This window comes from Toxotes jaculatrix, chromosome 2 (assembly GCF_017976425.1).
Source record: "Toxotes jaculatrix isolate fToxJac2 chromosome 2, fToxJac2.pri, whole genome shotgun sequence".
Classification (NCBI taxonomy): domain Eukaryota; kingdom Metazoa; phylum Chordata; class Actinopteri; family Toxotidae; genus Toxotes; species Toxotes jaculatrix.
The window spans coordinates 16,836,204-16,848,993 of NC_054395.1; the positions used below are offsets into that span (position 1 = coordinate 16,836,204).

At 42.8% G+C, this 12,790-nt stretch overlaps 2 protein-coding genes across 3 annotated transcripts; both read left to right on the forward strand.

The window, feature by feature from the left end:
• Window positions 1–55: 55 nt before the first annotated feature.
• Window positions 56–7,862, forward strand: galnt6 (UDP-N-acetyl-alpha-D-galactosamine:polypeptide N-acetylgalactosaminyltransferase 6 (GalNAc-T6)). Of its 2 annotated transcripts, none has more exons than XM_041061165.1 (11): window positions 56–316; window positions 1,533–2,041; window positions 2,563–2,735; window positions 4,388–4,537; window positions 5,261–5,495; window positions 5,582–5,699; window positions 5,818–6,018; window positions 6,169–6,300; window positions 6,403–6,504; window positions 6,600–6,758; window positions 7,237–7,862. In XM_041061165.1, the coding sequence occupies exons 2-11, from the start codon at window positions 1,560–1,562 to the stop codon at window positions 7,348–7,350; spliced, it is 1,866 nt and encodes a 621-aa protein (XP_040917099.1). In that variant the 5' UTR covers window positions 56–316; window positions 1,533–1,559; the 3' UTR covers window positions 7,351–7,862. The 2 variants fall into 2 exon arrangements, with proteins under 2 accessions (XP_040917099.1, XP_040917107.1); XM_041061173.1 differs by lacking the exon at window positions 56–316 and adding an exon at window positions 361–1,417.
• Window positions 7,863–8,664: 802 nt separating this feature from the next.
• On the forward strand, window positions 8,665–12,463 carry LOC121200674 (glucose-6-phosphate 1-dehydrogenase-like). The gene is made up of 12 exons (XM_041066110.1): window positions 8,665–8,826; window positions 9,551–9,588; window positions 9,725–9,833; window positions 9,930–10,147; window positions 10,230–10,388; window positions 10,483–10,608; window positions 10,706–10,799; window positions 10,906–11,092; window positions 11,233–11,468; window positions 11,751–11,827; window positions 11,925–12,017; window positions 12,118–12,463. Exons 1-12 carry the CDS (start codon window positions 8,698–8,700, stop codon window positions 12,206–12,208), a joined length of 1,557 nt encoding a protein of 518 aa, XP_040922044.1. The 5' UTR covers window positions 8,665–8,697; the 3' UTR covers window positions 12,209–12,463.
• The last annotated feature ends 327 nt before the right edge of the window (window positions 12,464–12,790 follow it).

The window sequence follows — 12,790 nt, forward strand, 5'->3', positions numbered from 1 at the left end:
TCAATAGAGGAACTCGTGCTCTGTTCGCGGTGAAAGTGTCCTTTAATGTGCTGCACGGAAATAACTGTGTGTGTGCGTCAGACGCACGCGGCCAGCAGAGGACTCTAACTAATCATTTCAACAAATGGCACCTGTTCGGCTCAAAGCAAAAGTCGGAAGACGGCGGAACTGCTTCCATCCTGGTTCGCTCAAAACTTCAGTCTGACAGCTTCAAGAAAGTGAAAAACCCGTAACGTGCTCGTTGTGCAACTTTCCACACAGAAATACCAAGACGCCAGGAACAGGTGTAGCCGGCAACAGCTCGACAGTTTTTCAGGTAAGTGGCAGCATTTTGAAGACCTTGAACCCCCATTAATGTCCGTCTTTCAGACTTTCAGGTCTTTTTATTATTATGTGACTAAAATGTGGTTTCTAGCAATAAGACGTGGCTTCTGCATATGATGTTTAGAGATTTAAGTGGCTCTACATAGTCTGAATGAAAGGAGGATCTTTGCCAACTCTTCCTCTTTCACTTTTGTCTGTCAGTGCTCAGCATCTTACCCACCGCAGTTTTGTCTACTTCGTGTTTTGCTTCATGCTCTTTCAAGCTGTGGGGGAAGTGGATTTATCAGCTTAAGAAAGTTTTGATAAATTAGTTTTTAAAATGTGGTTTCCCTTGATTGTTTGTACTGGTATTTAGGCAGTCCATCCAGATTTACAAGCCTGATGTGAGCTCTCTACCTCTTTTGTCATAAATGTGACAACAGACTGGACAAACTGGTTGCTCATTAGAGTGCGCTGTGCTTGTTTCCCTTTTTCTGGAACACCAAGCTTGAGAATAGGGTAAATTAATTATGAACAAGTAAGAGTGAGTCTCTAAGTGAACAGTGATCACCTAAGGACGAGCAGATGTCCTACATCGCAATGATATCCTGTTTCCCTCAGCAGGAAACAGCCTCTCATTATGCCAAGATTGGGGTGAAACTAATGGTCTCAGCGTGTTCCACGTAGCAAAGTCTACTTCCTGTTGCAGATGACAGCTGATCATTACTGGTGAGGTGTCTTTGGAGCAGGTGTGTGAGCAAGGCGTTTCGCGTCATTTATTAACTAGCTTGGGAGTTGCAGGTTCAGCCAGCAGTGTCACGGCCCACCTGCTGCCACGTGGGTCCTGGAGGACTGTGGCCGGAGCAGGTTCGTTCAGGTGTGCACTGAGAGGTGTGGTGTGTTTGTTCACGCTCTCCTCCTCCCTGTTCTCTCCACCTGCCCTATGGGACTGTTTCCTGAAGAGACAGGGAGGGAGGAGTGAGCTAGTTGGCTAGATTACCTGCTGCTATGACAGTTGCAGAGACGCACAAACCGGTTTAAGATATTTTTCTCTCGCTTGTGTTCTTTTATTTTTCACAGCAGGAGTAACTCGCTGAACGTGTAGTGAGTAAAGGTGGGAGTTTTGAATGAAGTATTTTTACATAGCTTGGTTGAAACCCTCAGGTAACGTTCACAAAACATTTTACTGCTAGTATCTGGACAGTTTTTTTTTTTTTATCTGTTAACAGCCTCGGGAGCGACACCCTTTCACAAATATGCGGCTGTTTCTACGCCGGCGTATGTCCCCTCTGAAACTGGTGCTCCTTGGGGGGACTCTGTTCATGGTGGTCCTGGTGGTTCTCCAGAGGGATGTTGGCTCTGCGCCTGCCGGGGACCCCTGGTTTCAGGAGCTGGTGGACAAGAAGGACAGGGTAATGGGTATGGTCCGAGATGCTGTCAACAACATTGGCTTCCAGATCAGAGCTCCGCAGGAACCACCGGTACAGCAGCAGCCCACTGAGAATGTCAACTGTCCCAGTGGCTTCTATACGCAGACTGAACTGAAGCCTCACCTGGAGAGGCCACCACAGGACTCCGGAAGCCCCGGGGCTGATGGGAAGGCATTTCTAAAAGACCATATGACCCCAGAGGAGGAGAAGGAGAAGGAGGAGGGCATGACACGGCACTGTTTCAACCAGTTCGCCAGTGACCGTATCTCGCTCAGCCGTAGTCTTGGGGATGACACAAGGCCTCCAGAGTAAGAGCTTGTTCTCTGAATAGTCTGATAGTTTGAACTAATCACTGTTTTACCAACAAGTTTGCTGACATGTACACAGCAGGCCCGATAATACCCTGCATCTTGGTTGGGGTTATGCTCGGGGAGGTAAATTATTTACATGCATTTTCATATTGAGCTCACAATTGTCCTGGAAAGTCACATAGATAAAAGGCTAATATGAATGTAACCACAAAAACTGAGTACAATATAGTGGCATGCACATGTGAATATCCTGGATGATTGAGAGTGAGGCATTATCTGTGTAGCTGTAAACACTTTCACTCCGTGTAAATATTTTTCCAGCTTGACATGTGAACATGTCACAGGCGTGATAGGCCTTGAACCATTTCTTTTACAGTTGCTTTCAAGCAAACTCTCTTAACTCTCATGCCACTTCTCTCTCTCTCTCTCTCTCTCTCTCTCTCTCTATCTCTCTCTCTCTCTCTCTCTCTCTCTCTCTCTCTCTCTCTCTGTATTTTGATATGGCTCACCTCACTCAGGTGTGTGGAGAGGAAGTTTCGTCGCTGCCCTTCTCTCCCCACCACAAGTGTCATTATAGTCTTCCACAATGAGGCTTGGTCCACCCTCCTCAGGACAGTCTACAGTGTCCTGCACACATCTCCTGCGATCCTGCTCAAAGAGATCATCTTGGTAGACGACGCCAGTACTGCAGGTACACACCAATGGCAAAACATTCTCTACGACTTGGCGATGGCAGAATATAAAAGACCTTATTTAGGAGCTGGGTGACAGTGAGAGAGGCTTGGAGTTCAGCTTTATCGCACTATTCTTTCTTATTTCTGTTGTTCATCAGGCACATAAATGAGCAAGACATTCGGAGGCTTAGTGGTCGCGAAGTTAAAGTTTCAGTTAAATGAATGTAAAATAAAATTTCACAGATGAGCAAAGTAGGTTTAAACTACTAGAGTGGCATTGCAGGAAGGAAATACCAGCAAAGAATAGCAGAAAGGCACAGATCATTCATTCATTTGTTTTGCCACTAATGTAGTCACCAGGAAGCTCATATGGGTTATTTCTTAAATATATGTGTATGTGTACAGCACAAAGCAAGAAAAAAATAATTAATGAATTAAATTGACCTTCAGAGTTTTTAGAGCAGCATTCCAGTCACAGTTAGGCGTGAGCTTTGATAAGATAACATAGAAGGATGATAGCTTGGGATTTTTGGCGGCATGCACACACAGTATCAGGCAGGCGAGGTTTTGCAAACAGCAAAAGTGGCTTCTGTTGGGCTGTATGCTTGTGTAGAGACAACAGAGTCAACAGTGTCATAAACAAGACTGACCCTGTGTACTTTACCATGCTTATGTCAACAATTCTGGGTCCAGTGAAATACAAATTTCAGTGGTGACACTGACTTGACAGCAGAAAGATGGAGAACAGCTAACCCTCTAAAGGCATCTCCACCTCAGTGAGGACTGGCAGAAGTGACAGAACAGTTATGATGAGAAGAAGAACTCATCAACATATTATACCGCATGTTTTGCATAGGGAAGTGTCTTACAGTCCAACACATGATTTTACAGTAAGAGTTTTTGCCAGATGTTTGCAGTTCGCTCTTGGGAAATGACAAATATATAGTGGCTTTAAATGTTTGCTACAATACAATAAATTGTTAAAACCTGTCATCTAATGTCTTGATAAGTTATCAGTTTTCTATTTACGAATAGTTCTTCTAACATCTTGAATAAGGGTTGACACTAGCCTATGACTAGTTCTCAGCCTATTGACTGAGCTTGAAATCAGTTATGTCTACCATAAGCTACTGTGCCGTTACCCTTAACTGTATTCACACTTTTCCAACCCAACTTCACTTTTATGCAACTAGAGAAAAAAAATTTTTTAATCATAATGTTTGATGTGTGGTTGGTTGGATCACCGAAACAGAAACGTGCGGCGTGCATTGTGGTCATAAATGCTCCTCAAAGGGAAGTGTGACCTAGTTTTACCAGCAATGTTTCCACTTCATTGCCTTTTTTTTCTCTGGTAGCAGCCTCTCAGATATAAATATGATTAGTTGCTTTTCTTTTTGTTCTCTAAGGCATTGAAATGCTTCATTTTAGGCTTAAAATAATTGTTTCCACGACCACTTCCGGTTTTTAAATTTGAAGTCTGTTGCACCTCTGATCAAACCCAGTATCACTGTTTGGTGAGGTTCACAGTGTACTCTGCTGCATCTGTAAATGCACTCACGACGGAGAACTTCAGCCACTGGTGCTCACCTAAGACACCGATTTCTGCTGGAAAACTTTTGTTTCTAGTTAAGATGGGCACGGTAAATTTAGTTTTTTTTTATCTCCGCAGAGCACCTGAAGTCCCAGCTGGAGGAGTATGTGCGTCAGCTGAAGATCGTCCGCGTAGTGAGGCAGCTGGAAAGGAAGGGCCTAATCACAGCCAGGCTGCTGGGTGCCAGCATCGCTCAGGGAGAAATTCTCACCTTTCTCGATGCTCACTGTGAGAAAACACACGTGCATACATAACAACAATACATAAGCCACGATGGCCAAGTTAAGCAGCAGTGTTAATGTGTTGTTTTCCATCCCTACTAAAAACGTACATACCTGCACTACTGCAAGAAAATGTCTAATATTTCCAGTGATTCTCTGAATATTTTGTTTGCACCTTAATTATAATTAAGGTGATAATTTAGTCTTATTCACTATTAAGACCTTAACCTATCAGTGGATTGTACTGCAGATGAATAAACCATTAAATCTATATATTTTTTTACAGCCATGAAATATTAGGGGAGTAGAGTGGTTAATTACAGCATTCGAGATACACTTCTGTGTCAGGTGGCCAGAAAAAATACCTGTGTTTTGGAAGTGCCTGGTTTGTGGCACATAATCAGTTTTATTTATGAAAGCAAAATTCTGTTTGCTGTTTATGCTCTATTTATGTTGATTTACTTTTACACCCTCAGTTTTTCTTGACCTGCATGTTTAAATAGTTGATGCTAGGTCGATCAGCTTCAATAGCTCTGCCAACTTAGATATATTTCATGACTTTGTTCTCATCGCTGGCAATATGCGCCAAATAGTTGTCACAAAAATAAAACCAAGCATCACAGCTCTATACAACTGACACTGATAATTGGCAGTAGTTAAATTTTTTATGTCTTGGAGGTTAAGAAAGAAATGAATATGCAGTGATCTCTGTCCTTCCTCCCTTATATAGGTGAGTGTTTCCATGGTTGGCTAGAGCCACTGTTGGCCCGCATTGTTGAAGAACCCACTGCTGTGGTGAGTCCAGAGATCACCACCATTGACCTCAACAGCTTTCAGTTCAACAAGCCCGTGGCCACCAACCGCGCTTTCAACCGTGGTAACTTTGACTGGAGCTTGACTTTCGGCTGGGAGGCGATCCCTGAAGATGCGAAGAAGCTGCGCAAGGATGAAACCTACCCTGTAAAGTAAGAAGGATCATGTTGGTTTCACTTAGAACACCCTGAATAATTGAAGTGCCTAACGCTTTGGTACCTCTCTGTGTAAATTTCAGAACACCTACATTTGCCGGAGGTCTCTTCTCAATCTCAAAGAAATACTTTGAACACATTGGAACATACGATGACAAGATGGAGATCTGGGGTGGTGAAAATGTGGAGATGTCATTCAGGGTTAGTCTCTTTATCTGTACTCTCACAGTACCACATATTACTTAATAAATCTCCTTCTTATTATCCCTCTTATTAAGTTAGAGTCTGAATTGCTACCTGTGTCACGTGTGATTCACAGGTGTGGCAGTGTGGGGGCCAACTAGAGATCATCCCTTGTTCTGTGGTTGGCCATGTCTTCCGTACCAAGAGCCCCCATACCTTCCCCAAAGGCACAGAGGTCATCACTCGCAACCAGGTGCGCCTGGCTGAGGTCTGGATGGATGACTACAAGAAGATCTACTATCGCCGCAACAAGAATGCCGCAGTTATGGCCAGTGAGGTCAGTGTGACCTGCTCAGCATTCAGGCATTAAATGCACATGGATACAAAGTCGTTAATCGCCTTTCTTTTCCCACATTTCTGACTAGAAAATATACGTCAATTCAATTCAACTATCCAATTTATTCTCTTTTTTCCTTCACTGTTGTAGAAAAAGTATGGGGACATCTCTGATCGTTTGAATCTAAGAGAGAGACTGCAGTGCAAGAACTTCACCTGGTACCTAAACACGGTCTACCCAGAGGCCTTTGTTCCAGACTTAACGCCAGAGAAATTTGGAGCAGTAAGTTTCCCTTTGTCTGTATGTGGATATCAGTGACTTAACACACCTTTTGCATAACTGCAGCTTTATCTTACTGTTATTGTGCGTCTGTGTTTGCACCAGATTAGAAACTCAGGATCTCGAACCTGTCTGGATGTTGGAGAGAACAACCAAGGAGATAAACCTGTGATCATGTACCAGTGTCACAACATGGGAGGCAACCAGGTGCAGTGATTTACACTTGTGAAATTAAGAACTAGAAGTTAATTTGATGCTCTCTGGTGGATTTGGGTCTCTAATTAAATCAATGTCTCCTCCAGTACTTTGAATACTCATCTCATAAAGAGCTGCGTCACAACATTGGAAAGCAGCTGTGTCTTCATGCCATGCCCCAGCCAGAGCCAGTGAAGATCGAGCTGTGCCAGCTGAAGGGGAAGGGCACTAGTTTGTCACCACAACAAGAGTGGGTCTTTACAGAGGTGAGGAGCGCTTTGGGGCCAACTTAAAGAAAAAGTTCGGGATTTTGAGAAATGCACTTTGCTTTCTTGCAGAGAGTTAGGTGAATAGATCAGTGTCACTATCATATCTGTCTTCTTAATATATGGTTACAATTGGGCTACTGCTGGTTAGCTAGCTTAGCATACACACTGGAAACAAGGGAAAACATGAGGTTTCTGACTCTTGCTGTCTGACAGACAACTGACAAAGCCTCCAGAAACCCCTGAATGTTGTTTTTAAACATGAGGTTTTGTATAGATTTTGCAAACAAGATGTAGTGATTAGTGAGTTAAGAGGTGCTGGTAGGGGGATCCTGATACCTTCATTTAACTCTCAGGAGGAAAGTGAGTACTGGTATTTTCCCAGAATGTCAAACTATTCCTTTAACAATTTTGTGCCAAATAAACAAGTGTACAGGCTTCTGCAGTGACTGACTTTGTCTCTGATGCTGCTCCCCAGGAAAATCTTCTGAAGAATCCCAGCAGTGGGAAATGTTTACAGCTGAGAGGAGGCCAGATTCAGATGGACCACTGTAATGCTGCTGACCTCTACCAGCACTGGTCCTTCAGCTGACCTCCCAATATGCCCATCAGGTGACTTCTGGCACCTTGTGCCCATGCCCCCGTCCTCAGACTCAGCTCTGAGAAGCCAACTCTACATTGATCCATTAGGACTCCATGCTGTGGAGTTTGGGGCATTTGGCCATACTGAGCAGATAGATAAAAATGGAGGACAAAGTAAAGACAGTCATATCTATTGAAGACGCTCAGGTCAACCTTAACATGTTTTAAATTTATTTATGATGGAAACTCAGCAAAGACATTTGAAGGTGGTTGGGGATATCCACACACAAGTGGACTTTAAATATAGGAGTTGCAGCTTGACTGTGGGACTATGGCTGTGAACTGTAATGATATTAATTCAGTGAATTTACACTCCAGTTTGGAAAATCACTATTTAGTGACCCATTTTTTTGTCTGACGGTGAATAATGAATGAATGTGACAATATGCACAAGTCCTATTAAAGAGTAAGAGATGTCTGTTTTTTTTTAAATAAAAATTCTACTTTGTTGTGTCAGATAAATGGCTTGTATGATATCAGTGCTTTTTATTTGTCATCATGAGCATCCAGAAGAATGTTAAACAACAAAGTATATCTGAGTTGTAACCCACAACGCTGATCTGTCCTGATTAATTACCAGTGTATGTGAATAGTACTAATCTTATGTTAGTACTAGAATTTTCATTAATGTTTTAGCCAAGTAATTTTCGGCAATGATTTACCAAGTGTACCACATCCTGAAAGAATGTTTAACTCAGAGTCCTTGTTGTGCTTATTGAAGCTACACAAATTAAATTATTTGGATTTAGAGCCAGAATGGCATTAAGTTGCCTGCATGGAAACACACTCGTTACTCATTTTACAACACTGTGAAAAGTGTCATGCCAGAGGTTGTGTACTGATAAGAATTCTTTCTGCAACAAAGCCATAAGACTTTCTCAGTCACAGTTAATGGTTGCACAACATTTATCCAAGGAGTGGTCTAGGAGCAAGAAACACTGCTACCAGTTCTTTCAGCAGTTCTTGTCTGAATAGGTTTAGACCTGAAAAGTGAATGGGCAGGATTTTTTTCAGGTTGCCAAACCTGATCTGATGGAATTTGCACCTTTGATTTCATGGGAGGAATACTAAATACACAACCTGCTGGACTACAGGGGCTAGAGAGTAGAGGGTATATACATTACAAAGCATGAGAATGCAGTCACATAAAAGTATTTTTTTCTTTGCAACAATAGGTGGCAGCATTAACTCACTGAGTATTTCTGCAAGGCAAGGATGACAATTGGAATTTCACCATACTGTGTGTGTTATGCAGCCACAGGGGAGTGAGAGTGGCAGTACACAGTACGGAGAGCAGATGGGCCAGAAGATGAGCACTGAACCTCTGACCCGCTCTGAAGTTTTTGGACAGCTCAGGAAGGAGCTGTATGGAGAGGAGCAGTCCGGTCACTCCAACACACACATATTTATCATTCTGGGAGCCTCTGTAAGTAAAACCTTTTAACTTTTTACAACATGATAAGAATAGCCAGTTTCCTCTATTCTAAAAATCTTGAACTGACAATTTCCCTTCAGCACAATTTAACAAAGATCTGTAGAAATGTTCAGTCTGTTTCTGTAGAAAAAAATGCCTTGGTAAGAGTCTACAAGCTGTCTAAAGGCTGAGGTTGGGTCAATTTGCTTTGAATTTCAAACTGTGGAAAAAGAAAAGCAGTTTTAGAGAAATGTTTGAAGGGATGAGCCCAACAGAGGTGACACACAGCCTCACAGGAGAACAATTCACTGGGGAATATTGTGTGTGGTGATTAGAGAATGCAAGCCAGGGAATGAGCATATGTTGGCTGCAATGTGCTGCATCTACTTTTTCTTTTGTCAAGCATTGAAAGAGCGGGATAATTTTGGAACAAAAACATTTTGTCAGGCTGTTCTTATCTAATTCCATTTTTTAATGCCAGTAATCTCTTTAAATGTTGTATGAAGTCTCTGACATTGCAAAGCTCTGCAAAGAGGGTGTATTCAAAGTTGTTTCAAAGTCTCTCTGTCGGTGTTTTCTCACATTACTCAACAGATCTACTCACTCCATGTCTCTGTGACCACTTGTGTTTAACGTTTGCTTAGTCTTTGGACTCTTGATTGATTCTTCACAGCCACAGTGATTATCAGGAGAAGTTCATGATCAGATCTCGTCTTCATTTGTATTATTTGCACAGGGAGATCTCGCTAAAAAGAAGATCTATCCGACTTTATGGTGAGTAAAGACTTACTGCTCATACACCAGTCGAAAACAGAGTTACTTTAAACTTGTTTGTCCACCTTGCATTGCGAGGAATTTGACCCTTGGCCGGTGTTCTGAATCACTGCTTTTGACTCTGTTCCTTCATTAGGTGGTTATTCAGAGACGGCCTGCTCCCAGATGACACCTACATTGTGGGTTATGCCCGGTCTAACTTGACTGTGGAGGACATCAAAACAGCATGTCTGCCTCATATGAAGGTACTACATCTAAAGTCCCCTCTTTGGCTATCTGAGACAAGATTATTGATTGTTTGAAGTGTGTTTTCAGGAGTCATTTTTGGACATATCCTTCAGGTCACTGATGAAGAGAATGAGAGTCTCTCAGCCTTCTTCAAGAAGAACTCCTACCTGAGCGGCAGGTACGATGATGGCAGCTCCTTCGACCAGCTCAACGCCCATCTGTCATCTCTGCCTGGGGGGGCCGACGCCAACAGACTCTTCTACCTGGCTCTGCCGCCGACCGTCTACCACCATGTGAGCACAAACATCAGGACTCACTGCATGAGCCGCAAGTAAGCATCTTCCAGTCAATAAAAACAATGGTTAACACACTGTTTGAGCACATGGTTCTGATCAGCTGTGTTTTTAAAACAGAGGGTGGAACAGGTTAATTGTTGAGAAGCCATTTGGTCGTGACCTTCAGAGCTCACAGGAGCTGTCAGCCCACCTGTCCTCCCTGTTCTCAGAGGACCAGATCTACCGCATAGACCACTACCTGGGCAAGGAGATGGTACAGAATCTCATGGTGCTCAGGTAACACACTCCGTACACCCATTTTTAAAGCACTTTTACCACTGGTATGAACCTAAACATTGTCTTAGATGAGATTTTATTCCCTCACTTCCAGGTTTGGAAATCGCATCTTTGGACCTATATGGAACAGGAACAGCGTGGCCTGTGTGGTTCTCACCTTTAAGGAGCCTTTTGGCACTCAGGGCCGTGGAGGATACTTTGATGACTTTGGTATCATTCGGTGAGAAACAGCACATTCAGATAAAAGTGAAAACACTGGATACACTATTGTTGTTCACTTGCCCCTGATTCCATCTCTTTCTTCTTTCATCTCATAGAGATGTCATGCAGAACCACCTCCTCCAGATGCTCTGTTTGGTTGCAATGGAGAAACCTGCTTCCACCAGCCCTGATGACGTGAGGGATGAAAAGGTTACACTGATGATTGAATAACAGGAAATAGTGCATTTGTTTTCTTTCCTTAATGACAAGATCATCACTGTAATCTTATTCTCCTGTGTTTTTTGATATGCTGTAGGTGAAGGTACTGAAGTGTATAGCTCCTGTTGCAGCATCAGATGTGGTGCTCGGCCAATACGTGGGGGACCCTGAGGGGGAGGGCCAATCCAAGCTGGGTTACCTTGATGACCCCACTGTACCAAAAGGCTCCTGCACACCAACTTTTGCTACTGCGGTGCTCTATGTTCAGAATGAAAGATGGGATGGTGAGGATAAACATTTTTTTTTCTCTCTCCTTCTTTTTCACATCTCTGTTTGTAGTCTATTTAATGACAGCTCTAATTTTCTCCCTGTCCTATTTCTCCACCATTCACGTCTGTCCCCGCACCACCTGCCCATCCATCAGGCGTTCCTTTCATTCTGCGCTGCGGTAAAGCTCTGAATGAGCGGAAGGCAGAAGTGCGCCTGCAGTTCACTGACGTGCCAGGAGACATCTTTGGCGAGCGCTGTCAGAGGAACGAGCTGGTGGTGCGGGTGCAGCCGGATGAGGCCATTTACCTGAAGATGATGACCAAGAGGCCGGGGGTTTACTTCAGCCCAGAGGAGACTGAGCTGGACCTCACCTACAAGAGCAGATACAAGGTGTGCAAGCAGATGCACTGTACATTAATACACACTTAAAAATGTCCCAATAGCTGCATACTACAGTAAAACATCTTATAAACCATTTATAATATGTTTATAATGTGGTTATAACAGGGTGAACAAAAAAGACAGGAACATTTTAAAGTATCTTAACAAAATACTATATAATAATCCAGCAAAAGACTACCTCAGAGAAGCTTACTGTGAGAAGACAGTGTAGATCACTAAACCTGAAATAAGCACGTGCATAGTTTTCTAACAGCTGCCATCTTCCTCTAGAATGTGAAGCTCCCAGATGCTTATGAGAGACTGATACTAGATGTCTTTTGTGGGAATCAGATGCACTTTGTTCGCAGGTTGGTTGTACCGTTTATTGTCCTAGTTCATTGTCTATGCATTGTTTTGAAGTGTTTTGGTTTTTTTTGTCCTGAATTGTTCCTCTTTTTGTTGCAGTGATGAGTTGCGGGAGGCCTGGAGGATCTTCACCCCCCTCCTTCACCAAATAGAAGGAGAGAAGACACGTCCCATACCTTACACATATGGAAGGTAAAATCTGTTTCATGAGACAGAAATAAATACATGGCACACATTATCATATAAAAACTTTTTCTCCCTACTGTCCCTACTGATTTGTTTGTATCCATAGTCGCGGCCCAATCGAGGCGGATGATCTTGTGAAGAGGGTGGGATTCCGCTATGAGGGAACATACAAGTGGGTGCAGCCCCACACAACATGAAGCCTTCTATACACACACACACACACCTACTTACTCATGAACTCGTTAACACCAGCATAACAAAGTTTACAGACAATAAAGTTTACTGCAATCTTTCACTGCTGTGGCATTGTTCGATTTTGTCTGCATGAAGAAAACCACTGCTTTTATCTCTATGATCACATAAGAATGGATGTGGAAATAAACACAACTGTAGTAGCCTGATTTGAGTGTTCACCTGTAGATTTTAAATTTCTAAATAAATAATCATTCATTCTTCTGCCTGCACCTTTTTTCTCTTTTTTCACAGCATTTTCCACAAATAATGTGTCCTTGTCCTTAGGACATATGAGACTTGTAAAATAGGAAAATCTCTATCTACGTGACTTGTTGACAGATCCAATGATCTATATGTTATGGAAGGAAGGAAAGATCAATATTTAAACTTACCTGAATGGAATATAAGCTTGCTTTGTGTCCAGTGGGCCAGTGTTTATACCAAGTAGTGTTTATACTAGGAGGGCTTGTTGGTCTGGTTTGTAAGGGGTGGCTCTCTTAATAACAGTCACAAAGGAGACGTTTAAATGTCCAGTTTCAGGTAAG